This window comes from Scleropages formosus, chromosome 5 (genome assembly GCF_900964775.1).
Source record: "Scleropages formosus chromosome 5, fSclFor1.1, whole genome shotgun sequence".
NCBI lineage: Eukaryota > Metazoa > Chordata > Actinopteri > Osteoglossiformes > Osteoglossidae > Scleropages > Scleropages formosus.
Window position 1 is genome coordinate 33,906,698 of NC_041810.1, and position 24,297 is coordinate 33,930,994.

At 44.9% G+C, this 24,297-nt stretch overlaps 1 protein-coding gene across 1 annotated transcript in view; it reads right to left on the reverse strand.

The window, feature by feature from the left end:
• The window catches only part of stx1b (syntaxin 1B), a 108,410-nt gene that overhangs the window by 48,350 nt on the left and 35,763 nt on the right, over window positions 1-24,297 (reverse strand). Inside the window, exons 2-3 of the mRNA XM_018749706.2 lie at window positions 5,466-5,540; window positions 320-419 (exon numbers count right to left, since the gene is read on the reverse strand). Of these exons, the coding sequence (XP_018605222.1) occupies window positions 320-419; window positions 5,466-5,540 (175 nt within the window). The remainder of the gene's footprint in view (window positions 1-319; window positions 420-5,465; window positions 5,541-24,297) is intronic.

The following is a 24,297-nucleotide window of genomic DNA, read 5'->3' on the forward strand; positions in this document are numbered from 1 at the left end:
CTTTGTCACAAAAAAAGCACAAACAGGTATACTACAGACTAAATTTCATGATGGGAAATATATTTTAAAAATCACATCCAGTAATGAATGCATTAAATGAAACAATAAACCTGATGCCAATCCTACCTTTGTAGAGTACTTTAATAAAAACCAAATCTGTACCTCAGGTACAATGTGAAATCATCAAATAGCAGTACAACACAGTAACAACAGAATGCAATGTGTTATTTGGATCTAGGCAAAAAGGTGGACTCAGCTGGAAAGTTAGTGATTAGACAAAAAAAACATTACAGAATGACAAGATGACACATTCACTCACTCTCATCAGGGTTTGGTGCTGCCAGGATAGCACTGTGCTGCTTCTTCACTTGCTCCACATCCTCTGAAAGCTTTTCTATGCAGCCACGGATCTCCTCTACCTAAGCAGGTACACAGTCCATCAGATATGACACGAAACAAAATAATTTACATTATCTTTTCATTTTCTGAATGAAGCTTTCTTAAAAGTGAAAAATAAAACAACATTAAAATATGCAAATATTTAAAAAAGTAATGAAATGAAACACGTGAAAAATTTATAATCTACTTCCCACCCCATAGTTATGTGACTTCTGAAAACTTTAGGAATAAAATCTGAAATAATAAAAACATGTAAACTATGTAACCATCCACCCACCCACCCATCATTTTCAAACCCTTGATTCTAGTGAGGGTCATGGTGGCATTAGGCAGAGCAGTGCAGATCTTTCTGCAGGAATAGTTTTCAATTTCTCAAGTGTTTCCATGCCCGATCAAAGTTCTGTCCATTTTTTCTGGGGTTTGCCCACTCTCTCTCTCTCGGTGTGACCTGCCTGATATACCTCCTGTTGGAGAAGACCCGCAACTCAACTACAAGGGCCTCTCTGATTACTGAGCTCCTCACTTTTTTCACAGAGGTTATGCCCTCCCAGCCTCATGAGGAGCATCATGCTAATGTTGTCCTTTGTTAGATATTATTCATAACTTAAGAAGATGGGGAAAAAGATGTACACCAAATGTGGAAAATATTGTTGATGTGACACTTAAGTCGGCTTAACTGATTTCTTCTATAGGTAAAACCTGGACTGTTCTGCTTCATTAGTTCAGTAGGATCCTCATCTTTATGCATGCCAGTGCCAGGATGCATCCATTCATCCATCCATCTTCCTCCGCTTATCCGGGACCGGGCCAGGATGCACCAGCGCTAAATATCTGTATACCAATTGACTCCTTGACATTCACTGTGTACCTGTGTTTCAGACGTGTTCCCTAATTATTTGTCTCAGTGCTCCTCTTATGATGTTTGTACAGACCATGCTGTAGTTTCCACACTTCATTGTACTATTTGTTTTTATCCTGAACTTGACTGTTGCACAGATTCCAGTTACACCAATCTGTACCCAATCAAATCTGAGGCTCAACAATTAATTGCAGCCTCCCTTCCAGCAGCATGATAAGCTACAGGAACACAAACACACTTACCAGGGAAGCTGAGAGACCAAGATTTTTCATCTCCTTTTCAAATTCCTCCTACACTTCTGCTGCTTCAACTGCTGGCACTATGGCCTTTTTTAGCCTTTTCATACATTTCTGCTTTATCTAAAGCTCTTAGTGCCATTAATACTAATAGGCCTTCTTTTTAACCTATCATCTTTTTAGTACTATATATCAAGAACTGAGTTCTTTTTCTACCACCACAAGAATGAACAACCACTTTCTAATCACAGCTCTTTGCAGAAACATCCATTATAACAGTTTTGAACAGAGTTCTTTTACATCAGCAGAGGGAAAAATTTTGATACAGACATGTGATTCTACATTACAGTCAATTTGTCACTATCCACCATATGAACCAGTATATATAGCACGAGTTCATGCATAAAGCTTTAACCATCATTCAACAATTTCTAAACACAAGATTATTAATCATAAGCATTTACATGTTCATCATGCACTTAAGAGATCAGGGAGAAGTGAGTCCAAAAGAGGTGAGTTTTGAGACCCTTCTTAAATTTAGAGAGAAATTCAGCAGTTTTGAGTGAGAGGGGGAGGTGGTTCCACCAGAACTGAAAAACTTTGTGCTTTTGATTTTGGACGTTTTTTTGTGTGAAACCACCAAGGTGAGCAGAGGTGTAGCAGCGTAGCAGTCAGGTTGAGGTTTAGCGAGTGATCAGGTCTTGTCAATATCAGGGAGCAGATCCATTGATGGTTTTGTAGGCCGTAACCACAGTTTTGAACTTGATCAGGGCAGCTATAGGAAGCCATTGGAGAATGACAAAGAGGGGTGATACATGGGAGCGCATTGGCAAGTCAAACACAACTTGTGCTGCAGTGTTCTCTGTCAGCTAGAGAGGTTTACTGGCTGAGGCCGGAAGGTCATACAGGAGAGAGGTGTAGTAGTCCAAATAGGATATCACCATAGCCCAGACCAGGAGTTGCATAGAGTCTGCTGTGAGATAGGGTCAGCAGATCAACCATACCCAAGGAGGTTTTTAAAATGAGTGAGTTATCCAGTATGATATTCTTCAGTTCTCGACAGGAAGATGGGCCAGCTGGGAGGTGAAGTTCAGTTTTGGAGAGATAGAGCTGTAGGTGGTGGACAGGTCAGGCAGAGATTTCCGAGAAGCAGGCAGCAATGTGCAAGGAAATGTCTTTAGCTCTGGGCAGAATGGAAAGAGCTGGGTATCGTTGACATAGCAGTGATAGGAGAATCTTTGGGAGGCGATGACAAAGCCAAGGGAAGCTGAGAAGAATAGGGGGTCCAGTACTGAGCCCTGTAGGATTTGAGTTGAGAGAGCCTGAGAGAATGATCAGGAGCCTCGCCAGACCATATGTAGGATCTGTTTCATAGGTAGGACACAAACCATTTTAGTTCAGTTCCTTTGATGCCAAGCTATCCAAGACAGGAGAGTAGAAGCTGATGGTTGACAGTCTCGAATGCTGTAGACACACTGAGGGGGAAAGTATTCTTGCACAAAGTACACTTGTACATACTTTATGCTTGAACCTAATGGTTGTTATAATTAATCCATGACTACAACAAAAGTCCAGTAACAACTCATTAATTGGGTTCAAATCAAGCAGGCAGTTCCTCCCTATTATGCCCTAGCATAGGATGTAAGTTAAAGTACGCTATGGAGAGAACGCAGTTTTAGGCATGGCTAAAACACACAGTCAAACACTCACACATGAACACTCACTGCTTCACAATAAAAAATGGTTTGTCCAAAGTCAAGGCTGGGGTGGTCTGAAGCCTATCCTGGAGGCCATAAACACATATTTCATTTAAAAGTCACCAGTTCACCTGAAATATACCTTTGGACTGTGGGACAAAAGCAGCACACCTGGAGGAAATCCAAACAAACACTTTTACATCCAAAGGGTGCCCATTTTGATTTCATCTTTTTGGTTGTCCTGTCCCCTAATTTGGAATGACAGGCACACATGTCCATTACCATCAGTCCAGGAATGATGACCATGATTTGGTCAACCAGAAAGGTAGGATTTCCTACATTATTAAAAGAAACCTGGAGGTCTCGAGGAGGTTGTTTCTCTGGGTATTTTTGATAGTGCATCTGCATTGATAGTTTTGGTACCTTGCTTACTTGTTTGTTTGTTTGTTTGTTTGTTTTGTGAAAGTGTAAAAATGTGTATTTCACATCAGTGTGCTTAAAATATACAATACCAGGATCAGACTGGAAGGCCCACTGTGTCTTCTGCTTCTGTCTCGATTGTGTGACTAGTAATGATGACTGGTTTTAGTGATGATGACTACGAGATGTAAAATGTCAAGACTAAAAAATTCTGACATTCTGTCCAGTCTTGTTTCTTATTCGTCTAAAGATCAAAAAAATGATATTGTGAATTGTACTGAGTCTTATTCTGAGTTATTTGGTGATGTTCCCTCATTAACTGTGTTGGAACATGACACTGATGTGAATCTCTCTACTCCCATTAAACAATGTGGATATGCATTTGGCTCACAAATTTTTCATTGCTGACACTGCTATTTGGATTGAACTTTCATTCTTCACTGCTGTCATCCAGTTTGTACCTTCCTCTGCTGTCACTAACCGGCCTACCTATTGCTTGCAATTTTGCCCCTGACCTGTTTATGTTTCATACCAAAGTCCATCACTTATGCCATCCAATTTGGTTTATGTTCTTGCTCATCATTGATACTGCTGCTTGGTTTGCATCTTAATTCTGTGCCAGTATTTGCACCTTGACTTGATGCTAGATAACTTACTTCATAAGAGCACATTCAATGCCTGCCTTTTGTGTTTATTACAATTTCAGTGCACACAACTTTTGCTAGTCGGTGGATTGACAAGCACCAACTACAAGACTGGTATTCAGACTTCTTTGGGTGATGGTGTTTGTGAATTGGCAGATTAATTAGTAGTTTTGCAACAGGGATGAATGTGTTCTGTGCAGTCCTGGATGGAATAGCAAATTCAGCACTGTGTGAGTTGTGTCATTGCTCATGCTGAATTCATTTGTTGTGGGAATCGGACTCTGCCCAGTCTGTGTTTTGTTTTCACAAATATTTGTGATTTTCATGAACAAGATGTCAAAGCATAGCCAAGTCTTACAACTGTGGAAACTAGCAGTGGCATCTCTGCTGTTTGCAGATGATGTTGTCCTTTCAGACTCATATGACTGTCATCTGCAGAACTCAAGAGTTTGTTTCCTGGTGTAAAGCAGCTGATACAAAAATCAGTCCTGTCGAATCAGAGGTCATGCTTCTGTCCTGGAAACATACTGGGTTTCCCTCACTAGGTGATGGGAAACAACTGCCCGTAATGGAGGAGTTGAAATATCTTGGCATGATATTTACAAGTGACGGAAAAGGAGAATAAGAGCTTGACAGGAAGACTGATGCAATATTGAGGTCTGTACTAAATTGTAGCAGTGAAGCAGTGAACTTTTGGGCAAAGTTCTCTCCATCCTCACCTATGAGTTATGAGTTCTGAATAATGACTAAAGAACAAAATTGCACATATAAGTGGTCAAACTGAGGCTTCTCCAGATTTCTGTACTTACTTTCTGTGACATGGTTATCATAGCTTGATAATTTAGTCTCAAAGTAGAGTCACTGCTTTTCAAGATTAAGAAGACTCAGTTGAGGAGATTCTGACACATTTAAAAATTTACTGTGATCATCTTTATTTTGGTGTTTCACAGGTGAAACTTTGTGAGGTTATTGAATACATAATTTTTTCCTACAAGAAACAATGATATTTTCACTCCATTATATTCTCACACATCTGTGTATAAAAGGTTATACATTTTTCATTTCTGAATTCTTCAAAGGCCACTTTTTTATAAATACATTTACAGCACAACCCCTTCTAATTTCAATGAGTTCTTAATTAAGTCCAATAATGAAAGTCTGGCCCCAAAAAGGACATTGTAAAATGAGTCCTTATCCATTTTTTGCTCACCTGTTCAAAGAATTCATCCATAAAGTGATCCCGGTCAACATGGACAACTTCCTCATCATCATCACTGTCCTTAGCCTGAAACAACATTATAAAACATAATTTAGCACATATTCCATCACAAACAGCACTACTTTGGTAGTAAGAAAGCAAACAAGCAAGCAAACAAATTAATAAATAAAATACTATTATGTGCATTATATTTTGCGTTGGAGGTACGTCGCTGCTGTTCGTGGTGTTTCTGGTAAGTGTAGTTGCTTTGCTACCGCTTTTTCCCGTCGCACATTCGTGTTGTGTAGCTGTGCAGGTTGATTGATACAGTCGGTTGTGTGTTTGTGTACCATTGCCTGGCACTGTAATTATTTTGTTTGTTAAGTAGTATTTAGTGATTTGTTAAGACGACTGTTCTCCGGACCATTTCTGTGTGTCCCGTAGCGGGAGTGGGCATGACTCCGTGAGTTAGATTAATCACGTCTAGTTGGTTGTTTGTTTTGGTCGCCATTGTTGGTGTAGTTTCGGTTTCGATTAGGAAGTCAGCTGATAGCAGTAGCCCAGTTTAAATAGCAGCTGGTGACCCGTAGCGGCAGCGGTTGCGGCAGCCTCTTGGTGCGAAGACTCGGGGAGCAAAGACAAAGGAGTCTATCTGCGGGAGTCCACCGAGGGAGGCCACCGTTACAGTTGTCCTCAAGGGAGCATGCATCCAACACCTCGGCCATCAAAGTCTCCAACAGTAAGCGAGCCATGTTATTTCACCATCGCCGGAGACCTGGGCGCTCTCGCTGCTACAGCAACCTGGTTTATCCTCACCTGTCAAACCTTCCATCTTGCTCTACTTTCTTTATGGGACTCTGGAACTGCCAGTCTGCTGTGAGAAAAGCTGACTTCATACCAGCCTATGCCTCCCATCTATCACTGGGCCTCCTGGCTCTAACTGAAACCTGGATCACCCCAGACAACTCAACCACACCTGCAGCACTCTCTACTAACTACTCCTTCTCTCACACCTCTCGTTCCTCTGGCAGAGGTGGAGGCACAGGCCTGCTCATCTCTCCCCAGTGAGAATATTCTGTTCTCTCTCTTCACCTACATGATCTGTCTTCCTTTGAATGGCATGCTGTCTCTATCACTGCCCCAATCACTCTTCTTGTGGTTGTCCTTTATCGCTCTCCTGGCCCTCTTGGCCACTTCCTGAATGACCTTGACATCTTGTTGAGCTCTCTGCCAGGGGACAACTCTCCACTGATTCTCCTGGGTGACTTCAACCTGCATGTTGATGACATTCATGCAAGCGGCCTTCTGTTGCTCCTACAGTCCTTTGATCTTTCCCTGTCCCAATCCCCTGCTACTCACAAAGTGGGCAACTGTCTTGACCTTGTATTTTCCCACAACTATGGCTGTCCCTTTCTCTCTGTCACGCCACTGCATGTCTTTGACCACTTCTTCATTTCCTTTCAACCCTCCCTTACCACTAACTCTTCGTCTCTTCCTGCACCTGTCGTTACCTTTCTCTGCAACTTAAAATCTATCTCACCTTCCTGCTTTGCCGCTGCTATCTGGCTGCTTTCCCTGCTGCTCTGCAATTCTCAGATCTAGCTACAGATGATGCCACTAACACTTTTCTCTCTGCCCTGTCTTCCACCCTTGACTCTCTCTGTCCTCTGTCTTCTAGACCAGTAAGGCCCATTACTACCCCATGGCTGTCTGATACGTTACGTGCTAACAGGACCAAACTGCAGGCGGCTGAGCAAAGATGGCGTAAATCCAAAACTCTATCGGACCTAGATGCTTACCAGTCACTCTTAGCTGTTTTTCACTCTGCTGTTTCTTCAGCTAAAACCTCCTTCTTCCACAACAAAATACAGACTGCATCCAAAAAAACCACGCAGTCTCTTTGCCACCTTTTCATCCCTTCTGTGTCCCCCGCCACCTCCTCCTCCCTCTTCTCTCACTGCTAAAGCCTTGCTTTGTTTTTCAGAGACAAAGTCAAAGCGATCACTGATAAATTGTCACCATCAACCTGCCCGGTCCAGCTGGACCTCCCTGCAAAACTATCCTCTCCAACTGCAAACTGTCTGAATATACCTTGTGGTGCCACATCTATTGAAAGCTGTAAACCAGATATGCTCTTGCAGATTCCTGGGATGTATGCAGACCTAGCGAAAGTGTTTAGCAAGCGTAAGGCTACTGAACTGCCCCCTCAAAGGCCCTGGGATTGCGCCACAGATCTTCTGCCAAGCACAATGCCTCCTAGGGGAAGGGATTATTCCTTGTCCCAACCAGAACATGAGGCAATGGTGGCTTATAGTATATCCAAGGTACTAGAAGCAGGGATACTTCGCCTATCCACTTCTCCAACATCCGCTGTCTTTTTATTTGTGGAAAATAAAGAGATGATTAATTGATCAGTGTTAGTATATTTGGAAGACAGCCTGATGTTTTCTGGATCTTATGATGAACATGTGGCACAGGTCAAGCAGGTTTTACGACAGCTGGCAGGACATAAGCTGTATGTGACTGGAGAGAAATGCCAGTTCCATATGGATTCTGTGGAGTTTCTGGGTTTCATCCTTATGCCTGGCAGGGTTACTATGGACCTAGGGTTTTTTAATTTCAGCAGGCGTTTCATAAAGAACTTTAATTCTGTTGCCGCCCCTTTGACAGCTCTGTTATAAAGAGCACCCAGGCGACTGACCTGGAAGCCTGAAGCTATTCAGGTTCTTTGAAGACCTGGAGAAGTGTTTTACTTCTGCCCAAATTCTGAAGCACCCTGATCCCAAATTCTTGTTTGTCTTTGAAGTCAATGCATTGGAATTCGGGGTAGAGGCAGTGCTTTCACAGCATCCCTAAGCTCTATCCGTGTGCCTAATTTTCATATAAATTGTCACCCACAGAAATGAATTATGATGTTGGAAACAGGGAGCTCTTAGCCATAAAGAAAAGCCCTACAGAAGTGGAAGCATTGGTTAGAGGGTGCCACTCCGTCATTCCTAGTATTGACAGATCATTGGAACTGGGAGAATCTACAAAAAGCAAAGAGACTCAATTCTTAGACAACGTGAAGTCCGCAATCACCATCGTGTTCTGCGAGAGATCATGACTCAAACATGTCGAACATCAAAGTTGTCTACGGCAACCAAACTGTGCGACGACACCACCAAGAGAGACTCAGACGCTCCCACTGCTACCTGGTTTATCCTCGTCCGTCAATCCCTCCATCCTGATTCAGCTTCTCCATGGGACTCTGGAACTACCAGTCTGCGGTGAGAAAGGCTGAATTCATACTTGCCTATGCCTCCCATCTCTCACTGGACCTCCTGGCCCAAACTGAAACCTGGATTACCCAAAACAACACAGCCACACCTGCAGCCCTCTCCACTAACTACTCTTTTTCCAGCACCATCTCTCCCTCTTGCAGAGGTGGAGGCATAGGCCTGCTCATCTCTTCCTGTCGGGAATATTCTGTTCTCCCTCTCCACCTGCGTGACTTATCCTCCTTTGAACTGGATGTTGTCTCTATCACTGCCCCAGTCACTTCTGTTGTGGTTGTTCTGTACTGTACCCCTGTCCCTCCCAGCCACTTCCTAGATGACTTTGACATCTTGTTGAGCTCTCTCCTAGGGGACAACACTCCATTGTTTCTCCTGGGTGACTTCAATCTGTATGTCGAGGACATTCTTGCAACCAGTCTTTTGCCGCTTCTGCAGTCCTTTGACTGCTCCCTGTCCTAGTCCCTTGCATCTCACAAAGCAGTCAGTTGCCTTGACCTTATCATCTCCCGTTATTGTGGCTGTCCTATAATCTCTGTTAACTCGCTCCACCTCTCCAATCATTTTTTCTTCTCCTTCCAACCATACCTCACCACTAACCCCTCTTTGTCTTCTGCACCCATTGTTACCTTCTACCATAACTTAAAATCTCTCTCGCCTTCCTGCATTGCCTCTGCCACACTGTCTGCTCTCACTTCTGCTGCACAATTTTCAGATCTATCAACAGACAATGCTGCTAACATTTTTCTATCTTCCTCTCTTGTAAAGAGTGTAAAGCACAAAGGTTCTCGGTTTTAGCTCTGTTGTGGTGGAACGACCTTCATCTCTCATTCAGAACTGCCAAATCTTTGTCCACACTTGAAAAGGATCTTAAAACTCATCTCTTCCGGACTCACTTAGCCCATGATTTCTTAAGTTCATATAAAGTATAAATGTTCTTGACCATGCTTGTATCAATCCTTCACAGAACCACTCCTGCAATGTAACATAAATGTTTATATGTATCCCAAAAAAAAAAAAAAAAAAACTACTAGGAAGGTGATTAGGAATCGGCGATATTTTGGTAAAGGTTTATGCAGCTACTTGTGTGATGAATGACGGTGCATATGGTAAAGGAAACAAACTAACTGTACTTAAGTGTGTGACTACACATCTGCAACTATGTTTCTTTCTCCTAAGGTAATGCATGAATTGTATTTTCTATGAGATGTACGTCACTTTGGAGAAAAATGTCTGCAAAATGAGTAAATGTAAATGTAAATATCTTGACTGTCTCTGTCCACTATCTTGTAGACCAGCATGCCCCAGTACCACCCCATGGCTGACTGATACATTACGTCGTAACAGGACCAAACTCTGGGCTGCAGAGTGATGATGGCGTAAATCCAAGACTTGCACGGACCTGGATGTCTACGAAAAACTCTTAGCTACTTTTCACTCTGCTGTCTCCTCAACTAAAACAACCTTCTTTCACAACAAAATACAGTCTGCAACTAAAAAAACCACACAGACTCTTTGCCATCTTCTCATCCCTACTGTGTCCTCTGCTGCCCCCTTCTCCTTTTTCTCTCACTGCTGATGACTTTGCTTTGTTTTTCAGAGACAAAGTCAATGCAATCATGGACAAGTTTTTTGGCATCACCTTGCCCTCTTCATGCCAGACTTCCCTATGAAGACATACTCTCAAAATTCAAGCCACTCTAAGAATCTGAAGTCTCCAACCTCCAGATATCACACAGACCCACCACCTGCTCGCTAGGATCCAGACCATCTCCTCACAACTCTCCATCTTCATCGCTAAGATCATCAATTCCTCGCTCTCCTCTGGCTGCTTTCCCATTTGCCTTCAAAAATGCTCTCATTTCATTTTTGGTAAAACCCTCTCGAGATCTTAACTTGGTCCAAAACGATAGGCCAGTCTGCCTCCTCTCCTTTCTGTCTAAAACTTTAGAATGAGCAGTCTGTGATCAACTTTCCGAATTCCTCACCCAGAATCACCTCCTTGACAGATATCACTCTGAATTCAAAGTCGGTCACTCCACAGAGACGGCACTCCTGGCAGTGTCTAATGCTCTCCAGTTGGCCAGAGCAGCCTCCCTCTCCTCAGTCCTCATTCTCCTTGACCTGTCTGCAGCACTGGACACTGTCAATCACCAGATTCTATTTTCCTCTCTTAGTCAACTTCGGGTCAAAGGAAGAGTACTAAGATAGTTTGAGTCCTACCTATCTGACAGATCCTATAAAGTTGTCTGGCAGGGCTTCCATTTTTCTCCTCTGCCTCTCTCAACTGGTGTCCCACTGGGCTGGGTACTAGGTCCTCTGCTTTTCTCAATCTAGACCACCTCTCTCGGCCCTGTCATTGCTTCCCATGGATTCCAATACCACTGCTATGCTGATGATACCTAGCTCTTCCTCACTTTTCCACCTGTAGCATGTTGGATCCCACATCATCACCAGGCACCGTTCCTATCCCAGCAACCGACCCCCGGCTCGCCACAGCTACACCTTATGACAGTGACCCAGAAAACTGCCAAGGGTTTTTATTGCAGTGCAACTTGGTGTTTTCCAGCTGACCACAGGTCTACCGCACGGACACCAGCTGGATAACTTATTTGATATCCCTGTTGACTGGGCTCACCCTCACCTGGGCTATTGAGGTTTGGAGGCAGAACAAGCCGGTCTCTAATGAACAGTTCAGGAAATGGTTTGAGGCCATTTGTGATCAACCCTCTGTCAGAAAGACAGCAGTTCATCATCAGTTGAAACGTGCAGCAGGGCAACCGGACCCTCTTGGAGTATGCTCTGCAGTTCCGCATCCTGGCTGTGGTCATCCAGTGGAACCCGGCTGCGTTACTAGCATGCTTCCAGCAGGGTCTGAATCCTCATATTCATGTCAAGCTCGCTTAGGGCCATTCCAACCATTTCCAAGCAACCTGCCCTGAGCGGTCCTCCACAGGAGCTTTCCAAACGTGGCTATGAGTAAGTGACCCATTCCATCCAGCCTTACAGCTAATCATTCCCATTGTCTTGTCTTGGGGAGGTTGAGCTCATCAAATATTCACGCACACATTTGTTGACTCCGGAGCAGCCAGTTGCATTATGGACTGATCACTTTTGCGAACTCACATGGCATTCCTGTGCAGGTCTGTGACATGGCATTACAAATCACTGTGCTCAATGAGCAACTGCTGAGAAAGGGTGTAGTACTATTCTGCACCGAAGCATTACGGCTTCAGGTAGGGGCTTGCCACAAGGAGGCTCTCTCTTTTTTCTTATCATGTCCCCTGATAACCCAGTTATCCTAGGATACACCTGGCTGGCCCTACATGACCCCATGTTCTCCAGGATTACAGGAGAGCTGGTTTCTTGGGGAGAGCAGTGCGCCACCTCCTGCTTGTCCCTGCCCTGTAGAGCCACCTTGATTGAGAACCCTGAATCCACACAGCCTCCAACTGTGCCGGAGAAATACGAAGACCTCAAAGAGGTCTTCAGTAAGGCCCAAGCGTCTGCCCTGCCTCCACATCGACAATGGAATTGTGCTATTGACCTCCTGCTGAGGACCCCCCCTGTATACCCATTATCCCTCCATGAGTAGTAGGCTAGGGAGAAGAATGTGTCCGAGGCCTTGGCCTTTATTTACCTATCCACCTCAGAGGCTTCTGCAGGTTTCTTTTTTGTGGAAACGAAGGACGACAGGTGTCATCCTTGTATAGATTACTGTAGCCCTAATGATATAACAGTAAATATCCCCATCCCTTGTCTTTGATCAGGGTGGCGCTGGAACATGTTCACAGGATGTGGGTTTTCACCAAATTAGATCTGCACGGTGCAAATAACCAGGTCTGCATACGAGAGAGGGATAAAGTTCAGGTTCAAGTTGTTTTTATTGCCATTCCTCTATACAGCTTGTGTACAGTGGAATGAAATGTCAGTTCTCCGAAGACCATGGTGCAATGCAGAACATATCACAAGACAGTAAGTAAACACACAGGACAGGATGTGTCGTGTGCCCAATGGAGTAACTGGGATTGCATCCTCGATGAGATGTACTCCTTGCCCTTGGGGGGGGTTACTGCTCAACCTGGGTCTTCTGCTTGGGCCCTCTGGAGGTCCTGTGTGAATTGCCACCTGACTGGTGCCATGAAGCATAAACTTGGCAAGATGGTTTCTGGCAAGCCAGAGGTTGGGTCTTTGTCATAAAGCCTGGATAGGGTGTCGGCCTTGGCGTTGCTGAAACTTGGGCAATATGTGACAGCAAATTAGATCCTGGTAAAAAAGAAAGCCCGACAGGGCTTGGCGAGGGTTTCATCTACGGACTCTTTTGAGGTACTCCAAGTTCCTGTGGTTGGTAAGGACCAAGAACAGGTAAGTTGTCCCCTTCAACCAGTACCTCCATTTCCCCAAGGCCAGTTTTACAGCCAGTAATTTCCTGTTACCAATATTGTAATTGTGGGAGAAGTATGCACATGGATGGAGTTTAGTGGGAGTCCCTTGTCTCTGTGAAAAAACTGCTTCGACGCCCACAGTCGAGGCATCCATCTGTACAACAAAAGGCAGCAACGGACTGGGGGCCTGAGGACCGGGCGGTTGTAAAATGCAGCTTGAGGTCCTGGAACACCTCAAGGGCTTCTGGTTACCAGGTGAGCCGGGACCCCTTTCCCTTGAGGAGCGAGGTGAGGGTAGCAGCGACACCACAAAAGTCACAAATGAATCAGTGGTAGAAGTTTTAAAACCTCAGGAACCACTGTACAGCCTTTATAAAGGTTGGATGGGGCCAATTGAGCACTGCATGGACCTTAGTCGGGTCCATTACCACCCCGTCCGGGCCAAGAATAAAGCCCAGGAAGGCCACATGCTCCTGGTGAAAAAGGTATTTTTTACCCTTGACAAAGAGGCCATTCTCTAAAAGGTGTCCGAGCACCTTGAATGCATGGCTCCAGGATCCATTCCTGGGAGCTTCAGATTAGGGGTTTCAGATTAGGGGTTTTAGCCTGGCCACAGACCTTGCCTGCATTTTACAACCGCCTACATGTTCGGCTATGGAGCACGAGAACACCAGGATATTGTCAAGGTACACCAGGACACATTTGCTCACCAAATCCCCCAACACATGGTTAACGAAGGCCTGGAAAATGGAAAGAGCATTAGCTAGACTGAATGGTATGACCAAATACTCATAATGTCCAAGGGCGGTGCTAAATGCCATCTTCCACTCATCCCTCGAGTAGACAACTCACGTCGAAACATCAATGGAACAATTGTGGAGAGAGTCAAAAGCTCCAAGTTTCTTGGTGTGCACATGACGGAGGACCTCTCCTGGACTCTGAACACTACCTGTCTAGCCAAGAAGGCCCAGAGGTGGCTCCACTTCTTACGGAGGCTGAAGTGAGCCAAACTCCCCCCTCCCATCCTCACTGCTTTCAGGGACGATAGACGACTGTGTTGACCAGCTGTCTCTCATGCTGCTCGAAAAGAGGTATTGGTGGCTTTCCCTTTGCAATGATGTTCAGGAATTTGTAGAAGCATGCAAGGTCTGTGGCCAGACAAAAACCCCTAATCTGAAGCTCCCAGGAATGGATCCTGGAACCATCCCGGCCCTGGTCCCACATTGCAGTGGATTTCCTGACTTGCCTCCCTCTGCTAGAAACACCGTGATCCTGGTGGTTCTGGACAGGTTCTCCAAGGCCTGCCAATTAATTCCTGTGCTTCGGCTCCCCACTGCTCTAGCCACGGCCAAACAACTCTTGCAGAACGTATTCTGTATCTTTGGGTTACTGGAGGATATCGTGTCTGACCGGGGGCTGCAGTTTGTGTCCAGGGTATGGAAGGCGTTCTGGCAGAAACTGGTCTCAGTGAGCCTCACCTCTAGGTACTACCCTCAGGCCAACAGTCAAGTGGAGCAGCTGAATCAAGACGTCGGCTGCTTCCTCCAGAGCTGATCTCCTTTGTACAAGACTTTTCTTTTGGAGTAACTTACAGTTATGAGTTAACGTAAGTGCGTAGTAAGATATATTTTTACTCATTTTCTACATTCTTTAACTGCTTATACTTGTCAGGGTGGTGGTCATCCAGAGCTTATCTCAAAATCAATGGGTGAAAAGTTGGTGGGTATACCCTGGTCAAGATGCCAGTCTATCACAGGGTAGTCATATATGCACACATTTACTCACCCATCCACACAATAAGGACAATTTCGGGTGGTCAATTCATGTGCACTGCATGTCTTTGGAGTATGGGAAACCACATTACCTGAAGGAAAAAACAAACTCCACATGGATTAAGCTGCATTTGAACCCATGCCCAAACAGCATAAGTACTGTGAGGCAACAATGCTGGCTGTAATGTCATCAGGCTCTAATGAACATATTGTCATGCCCCCGGGAATGCCTGCGACCAATCAATGAAGACTCGGGATAAAAGGAGCTCCATGTCTGAAAGATGATGCAGATTCTTGCAATCGCCCTTGCGGTCTTGCAGTGTCAGCGTTCTTGTTCTGCTCTTTGCCTAGTATTCCTAGTTATTGACCCTTGCCTGCATTCTATGACCACCGAGTATAGCCTTGCTTGTGAATCGATGTCTGAGCCTTGTACAACCTTTGCCTGTCCCTGACCCTGATCGTGCCCTGCCCTTCAGACTTTGAGGAAAGAAATAAAACCAACCTGCAATTGGGTCCACACTCACCACCTGTCTCCGGCCAATCTGTGTGACATATATTTTAAAATGACACAATATGCATTTTATTTCTGGGAGTCCTTTGAAGAGAATCTACTTGTAATTCTTAGGTAAAAGAGAAATGTTAGAGAAAATACTGTAGCAGACCAGAGCAATGGGTCCAAGAGCCAAACAGGCAAAGAACACACGAGTAAAGAACTCAGACGAGGCACTGCGGCTGCTCTCACGGAGGTTCCACACTCTGGATGAGAGGCGCACGAGACCTGCAGGCGTAGGGGACCTGGGGGCCGGGGTGCATGGCACCCCTGGCATTCAGCAAGCGACTTCCTACTCCCCAGGGCGGGATAGAGAAGTGGCATCGGCCGCATGGTCCCTGTTCGGTCCGCAGCCCCCGCCGCCCAGCCCCTATCTCCACGGGGAGAAGGGCGGGCATGTGGGGAATCTGCCTTTAGGCCACTGTACCGCCAGAGTTTGGCTGCCGTGCTCCGATGCATGCCGTACTCTTTGCAGCACGGACGAGGCAACCGGTCTCACCCCCCCCCGAGGTGCACGTACTACACCAGCGGGGAGTGCAGGGGATGTGGTGGTGGGTGGCCTGCGACCCTGTCCGTCCCCCCATCAGCCTAGGCTCTCTGGTTTCTCTGGAGCGAAGGCGCGAGTGAGAGGAGTCGGTGGCAGGGTGCCCGGCACGCGCCCCCCGCTGTGTACCTCCCAGGCTCGGCCCCGTATCCCGGTCCGGGGTATCGGGTCGGGTCCGCCTAACCACTGCTCTGTTCTGCATGTGTCCCGCCGTGCACCTCTCCTTCTTGTCTCCCGCTCTCTCTCCCGTGTGCTCTCTCCTTTCCTCTGTCTTTGCCTCCACCCCCTTCTGCGGAGGGGGGCAGGTCCGGTCTTGGAGTTTGGGGGGTTTGCTGCGCAAGGGGTTTTTGCGGGGCCTGAGGTGGGGTGTCACTTGTGTGCTACCTGGTTGATCCTGGCAGTAACATATGCTTGTCTCAAAGATTAAGCCATGCAAGTGTGAGTACGAATGGCCGGTACAGTAAAACTGTAAATGGCTCATTAAATCAGTTACGGTCCCTTTGATCACTCCCAACCGTTACTTGGATAACTGTGGTAATTCTAGAGCTAATACATGTAAACGAGCGCTGACCTCTGGGGATGCGTGCATTTATCAGGCCGCTTTGGTGACTCTAGATAACCTCAGGCCGATCGCGCGCCCCTCCTGGTGGCGACGTCTCTCTTGAATGTCTGCTCTATCAACTTTTGATGGTACTTTCTGTGCCTACCATGGGTAACGGGGGAATCAGGGTTCGATTCTGGAGATGGAGCCTGAAAAACGGCTACCACATCCAAGGAAGGCAGCAGGCGGTTTGAGCTGACCTTTTGTCCTGTGACTCCTTGATCAAATGCAGGTGCAGGAGCTGGGCATGCGGTCGTGGGCGTGACACTGAAGTCTTATTAGGAACACAAATGATGAGACTGAGGACAATCATCACACTTTAGGCATATCAGGGGCAGACTAAATTACTGAAAAGATATTTGTGGCAACCTGGTACCCTCACCACACACCCCATCTCCCCACCTCCCAGACTGATGGCTGCACATAGGGACTGTTTACTAGGAAACAGAAACAGTTTACTTCCTATTTGCAAGGAAATAAGCAGCAAGCGCTACTAAACAGACTGAATTTTGGGTAGGATAGGATAGGATAGGATAATAGTTTTTTATTTCCAGTAGGGAAATTCATATACACACCAGCTCAAAACGACTCATAACAAGATGACAAAATAATTTAAAAAAAAGTATCAAATAACAGGTGGCGCAGTGGGTTTGGCCTGTGTCTGCTCTCTAGTGGGTCTGGGGTTTGAGTCGCACTTGGGATGCCTTGTGGTGGACTGGTGTCCTGTCCTGGGTGTGTCCCCTCCCCCTCCAGCCTTGCTCCCTGTGTTGTCGAGTTAGGCTCCGGCTTGCTGTGACCCCTGCTTGGGATAAGCAGTTTCAGTCACTGTGTGTGTGTGTGTGTGTGTGTGTGTGTGTGTGTGTGTGTATCAAATGACTGAAAAATAAACATGTACACATTACAATAAAACGGTGCAGCAACTCAAGATACTCAATGTACAACTTCACTCCATTGAGGAGCTAACAGGCCTTTGTGTGGCATTAAGAAAGCAAGTAGTTATTGCTAAGAAAGCCCTTAAATGCACCTCTTTGTGTACCACAACTGAACAATGTTTTGACTAAAAAAGGTCATGGGAATCATCGATCATTGCCTTACGAGTATAATAACATGACATGATGTCAGAAGAGGTGGACTGAAAGAGGAATGCAAAGAAATAAATCTGACTTTAAATGAAGAGATCATGAGTACCCTGCAAAATGCCTATGTATATGCAAACAGGCTAGTTCATACCAGCAAAATAAGCTTGGTAAAAGAAAAGATCAAAGGAATACAGCCTCCACTAAAACTCCAGCTAAAGGGCAACATAGCTGAAACCTGGAAAAGATTTAAACTAAGATTTGAATTATGTCTCTCTGCAAAGAATTGATAGAATGAGCAATAAAATGGAGATGGCGTCTTTGGAAAGAACAGAGTCCCTGTTCGACGTACGTTCTATCCGGAATGTATCGTCTGACGGCATACCTGTGTGTTGTGTATCATGCAACATGTTTTGTTTGGTTGCACCTGCTGACATTGTAGAACATTTCATTTGCTCAAAATGCGTAACAAATAGTGACTTGGTGCGGAAGGTCCGCGATTTAGAAGAGCGCATTAAGAATTTGATTTCTATACGAGAACCGGAGAGTTGGTTGGACTCGGTATGTCCCGATGCCTCCGTAGCGTAGAAATCGGCGTCAACACTTACAGGCCCCAGTACAACTAATGAGAAGCCGGGTACACCAGAGCGCTCTCACGGCGACTGGGTTACGGTTCGGAGTAAGAAGTCGAATAAAGTGAAGCCTAAGCTATAGGTTCCTCGTTCGGGTTCTCCCGTCCAAACCCAAAATAGATTTTCAGCTGAAAGCAGTTCACCTAATCACACACACACACACTGTCTGAACCGTTCGTCCCATACAGGGTCGCAAGGAGTCAGAGCCTAAGCCGGCACCTCAGGGCATAAGGCTGGAGGGGGAGGGGACACACCCAGGACAGGACGCCAGTCCGTCGCAAGGCACCCCAAGCGGGACTTGAACCCCAGACCCACTGGAGAGCAGGACTGCAGTCCAACCCACTGCGCCACCGCACCCCCCCACCTAATCATAATAATAATAATAATAATAATAATAATGTGCTCATTTTGGGGGATTCGGCTGTCCGAAATGTTAAGGTTCGGCGGCCTGGGAATCGAAATGTAAAGGTTAAGTGTTTCCCACGCACGCATGTGTCCGACATGGCGGCTCGTGTCAGTTCTCTGGCTGATAATGCCATGTTGACTATGATGGTGCATGTTGGTGGTAATGATATTTGTTATCAACAGTCTGAGGTGTTAAAGAGCCGATTTATTTCTATGTGTAACAAGGCCAGAAGGAAATGTCGTAATCTAATAGTGTCTGGTCCTTTACCTAGATTCTTCATGGGGGACATAGTGTACAGTAGATCGGTGTCTTTTAACAGGTGGTTGGAGACATGGTGCCACTCAAATCGTATATCATTTGTTAATAACTGGGATGATTTCTGGGAAAGGCCCAGGTTTTTCACACGTGATGGTGTACACCTCAAGTGGAGGGGTTCTTTTGTTTTGCCCCAGAACTAGGCCTGCAAGTTGCAGGACTGACTCATGGTCCATGGATCATCTCCTTTAGCAGCTTTGTGTATTGAGGGGTCTGTCGTGGGGAGTGCGGTGGCGCAGTGGGTTAGACCACAGTCCTGCTCTCTGGTGGGTCTGGGGTTCGAGTCCCGCTTGGGGTGCCTTGTGATGGACTGGTGTCCTGTCCTGGGTGTGTCCCCTCCCCTTCTGGCCTTATGCCCTGTGTTACCAGGTAGGCCCCGTGACCCTGTATGGGATGTGTGTGTGTGTGTGGGGTCTGTTGCTTGTTCTGATATCAGTAGTCATTTCTCATGTGATGGGGTTTCTTGTGCCTTGTCCAGGGTGGGCCTAAAAACTTTAAATAAAAGCGTTAAGTGCAGCCAAAACATTCAAACTATTATAAGGCCACGGCGTTTAACTAAACTTAGTGATAGGAGCGTTTGCACCAGAAACCTAAAATACAAAACAAACATTCTCAATTTACCACCGAGGCCAAACTGTAATATAAAATGCTGTCTGTTAAATATTCGTTCACTAACGAGTAAAGCTGTCCTAGTAAACAACTTAATATTAAGTTATAAGTCCGATCTATCCTTTCTTACCGAAACCTGCCTTGGTGAGTCCGATACTATTCCGCTAATAGAAGCTGCTCCGGACGGATATGATTATTTCCATAAATCTCGTTCTGTGCGTCGTGGAGTCGGCATTCTTTTTCACACACACACACACACATTTTCTGAACCGCTTGTCCCATATGGGGTCACAGGGAACCGGAGCCTACCCGGCAACACAGGGCGTAAGGACAGAGGGGGAGGGGACACACCCAGGACGGGACGCCAGCCTGTCACAAGGCACCCCAAGCAGGATTCGAACCCCAGACCTACCGGAGAGCAGGACCCGCTCCAACCCACTGCGCCACCGCACCACCCATGTCCTTTTTTATAATAGATTAAAAATAATACAGAGAAATCGTGATAATTTTGCGTTGTTTGAAGTTCTACAGCTAGATTTCACGTCAAACCCCAATATAATTATATTCCTTATCTACCGTCCACCGGGACCATGCTCCTTTCTCGAGGAATTTAGCAACTTCATAACCGATTTAGTCATTAACCATGATAAAATAATCCTGATGGGTGATTTCAATATTCATGTAGACGTGTCGTCGGATACTCTCGCTAATAGTTTTCTGACTCTCTTAAACTCCGTCGGTTTTACCCAAGTTGTTACCGATCCTACTCATTCCCGTAACCATACGCTTGATCTCGTCATAACCTACAGCGTTGATGCTCATCATGTAAACATTATTCCTTTAAACGAGGCTATTTCTGATCATCATTTAGTAACCTTTGATCTATACCTGCCGGTGCTGTCGGACAATAGTAAGACCAAAATCGTGCGGCATATTGATGACACTACTACTGCTAAAATTATTAATCATATTAGTAGCCCAGATTTGGAACGAGTGTAGATATTGATCAGATGGCTCTAGATTATAATTCGGTGGTAAAATTCGCCCTTGATTCTGCAGCTCCACCAAAAACTAAACTTCTTCGAAATATAAGAAACTCGCCATGGTTCAACGAATCAACTCGTGCAATAAAGTTGGAATGTCATAAATTAGAGCGTAAATGGTGTTCAACTAAATTAAACGTTTATTATGTAGCCTGGTCCGATTGTTTAAAAAAATATAAAAAGGTACTTTTTCATGCAAGATCCGAATACTACGCAAAGTTAATTGATGAGAATCACAAGAACCCTCGCTTCCTGTTTAATACCATCGCTTACTTAACTGGTAAACACAAAGATAAACAATGTATTTCTACTACCATTACTAATGATGAATTTATGTCATTTTTCAATAATGAATTAGTGAATATCCGCAAATCCAGAGTGCCTTCTAGTTCGGTTTTAGCAAATATAAGCGCTTCTGACGATGATAATATTAGTTGTCCGCACCATCTCAGTAGTTTCGACGTAGAGGAAATTACTGTCCTAATTCACTCTATGAAAAGTACTACCTGTCCTTTAGACCCAATCCCCACTAAATTACTGAAAGCTGCAGTTTCCGTGCTTACAGAACCTATTGTTAATATTATTAATACGTCGTTACTAAATGGCTGTGTTCCAAAAGCCTTTAAAATCGCCGTTATTAGACCCCTACTAAAGAAATCGGATCTGGACTGTAATAACCCATGTAATTATAGACCGATCTCCAATTTACCATTTTTATCCAAAATCTAGAAAAAATCGAAGCGTCCCAAATTGTAAAATATCTTAATCACCATATTATATTTGAAAAATTTCAGTCTGGTTTCTGCACTGGTCACAGCACTGAAACGGCACTTACACGTGTTGTTAATGATATTCTCATTTCTTCTGATGCTGGTCAGATCTCTATTCTTATGTCACTTGACTTGAGTGCTGCGTTTGATACTGTTGACCATAGTATCTTACTGAGTAGACTTGGAAACCTGGTTGGACTTAGAGGTACTGTTCTGAAGTGGTTTGAATCGTATCTAGCAAATCGTGAACAATCTGTATTGAAATCCGATGACAGCACCCCGTCCATCTCTACTACGGTTCAGTATGGTGTGCCGCAGGGCTCCGTGTTGGGTCCATTACTTTTCTCACTTTATATGTTACCACTGGGTGATATTATTCGCAAGCACAATGTTAATTTCCATTCGTATGCTGATGAGACAGTTTTATCTATCGTTCAAGCCTGATGATCCATCACATGTGGTGTCGTTACCTAATTGTTTTACCAGTATAAAATTATGGATGAGTAATCATTTTTTATCTCTAAACTGGTTCATGCTTTTGTTTCCTGCAGGCTGGATTACTGTAATGCTTTATTGTCGGGTTGTCCGTACCAGACTGTATCCAGGCTACAGTTGGTACAAAATGCTGCTGCGAGAATTGTTACTAGAACTAGGAAGTACGACCATATAACACCAGTACTTAAATCCTTGCATTGGCTTCCAGTCTCTATTATAGTCGATTATAAAATCCTACTTCTGACCTATAAAGCAATACATGGCATTGCTCCGGCTTACTTTTGTGAGATCATTAATCTTTATATCCCAGGAAGATATCTCCGTTCATTAGATGCAGGTTACCTTAAAGTACCTGTGATCAATCAGACCTCAGTAGGAGGTCGCGCCTTTAGTTATAGAGCACCTAAACTGTAGAATAGTCCACCAATTACTGTCAGAAATGCCCCGTATATTTGTTTTCAAATCCCGATTTAAGATTTATATGTTCACTCAGGCATTCCACCTCGTAATGTAATTCAACCTGCCTTGGTTATTTATTTTATCACCTTTACAAAAATGCATTTTAAATTTACTTAAGTAACAAATTACTAACTCTGTCCTATCTTCTCGTTGAGCACTACCTCGCTACATAAGACCTCAGGAGGCTGGCCAGTGGTGACAGACGAATCCCATGCTGACAGAGGATGATGTCCATCTGCCGTGACGATCGAGACGTTCCATGCTGAGTCGGGGATCCAAGATGCCATTCACCAACATTATAATTACTTGTTAAACACTAGCCTACAAATTGTTATTTTTTAGAATGCCCAGGAGGGGTGGGCTACCACTGGCCCGTGGACCCCCAGAGGTTTTTTTTCTCCCTCAACTTACAGTGGGAGTTTTTGTTCCTTTCCCCGGTGGCCAGTAGGTATACTCATAGCTCTATAATAAGTTCTTCATTATGGTAGCCATTAGTTGACCGTCTTCTTTGTTTGTATCTGTTTTTCTTGCCTTATGTCTGTGTTAAAGCGCTCTGTGTCACTGCATGAGAAGAGCGCTCTATAAAAAATAAAATAATAATAATAATAATAATAATAAAATGAAAGCGAGGGGGTGTGGTGGTGCAGTGGGTTGGACCCAGTCCTGCTCTCCAGTGGGTCTGGGGTTCGAGTCCCGCTTGGGGTGCCTTGCGGCGGACTGGCGTCCCGTCCTGGGTGTGTCCCCTTCCCCCTCTGGCCTTACGCCCTGTGTTGCCGGGTAGGCTCCGTGACCCCGTATGGGACAAGCGGTTCTGAAAATGTGTGTGTGTGTAAAATGAAAGCATCCCTGTTCCTTCATGTGGTGAAGGAAGAAGCTCTGGATGTGTGTAATAACTGTAAGTTTGAAGAAAATGGAGATAATATGAAGTTGAATAAAATAATGGACAAATCTGAAGTGCATTGCAACTCAAAGCATTATGTGGTACCTGAGAGGCAGATAGTTAACATGTTCCAGGAGAAGTGGCAAAACTAATGACCAGTGTGTGACACAAAATTCTAGTAAAAAAAAAAGGCAATACTAGGTTTGTCAGCATGTGAGAGACTGGACCTACACTGCCAGGAAAACAAACAATACAAATTAACAAAAGCAAATTCATCCAAGTACATAGGTATCATTTGCTCTCCAAAACCAGCTGAAAGCAAAGTTGGAAAGGATGTGAAAGTTGAATAAAGAAGATAGATTAACTGAATGAGTGAGTAAGATACATTCATTGAGTCATTGTAGAAAAAAAGAATGCAAACCTGTGGATATGCTTGGAAGCAACAAACCTGAACGTTTCAGTAAAAACAGAATACTGCACATCACATGGACAAAGGCAGGAGAAACAGGGCTGTCTAAAGTATTAAAAACTCTGTCCCCTGTCAAAGAATCGACAATTAACAGAATATTTAACTGTCTCAGTTAGTAGGTGGGGTGATCCAGCAGCAAACCATGGAGGCTGTTTTCATTGCCTGCTGTGAAGACCAACGGCTGATGACGGAAGCCTCACAACACCTGCAGCACCTGCACCACTGACACTGGTACATCTGTGAAGAGCAACTCTTAGAGGTGTTTGAGAGAACAACCCGTGTTTGCTGCTGGCCAGCAGATGAATGGGCCCTCTGCTTAACTCCTCTGCTGACAGGGAAAGCCCCCACAGAAGTCCAACACATTCCTGATGCAGCTACAGGAGACTATGTCACCCTCCAGGAGGCCAATCATAGAGCATATTGGCTCACACCAAAGGGTCATCAGAAGAAGTTCCAGAGCCTCCGGTTTGCTGACATCGGGTGACTTTTTGTCTTTGCACAACAACTCCATGATACTGGAAGGCGGTGGTTGTAGCCGGATCTTCAGAGAAGACTGTGGAGCT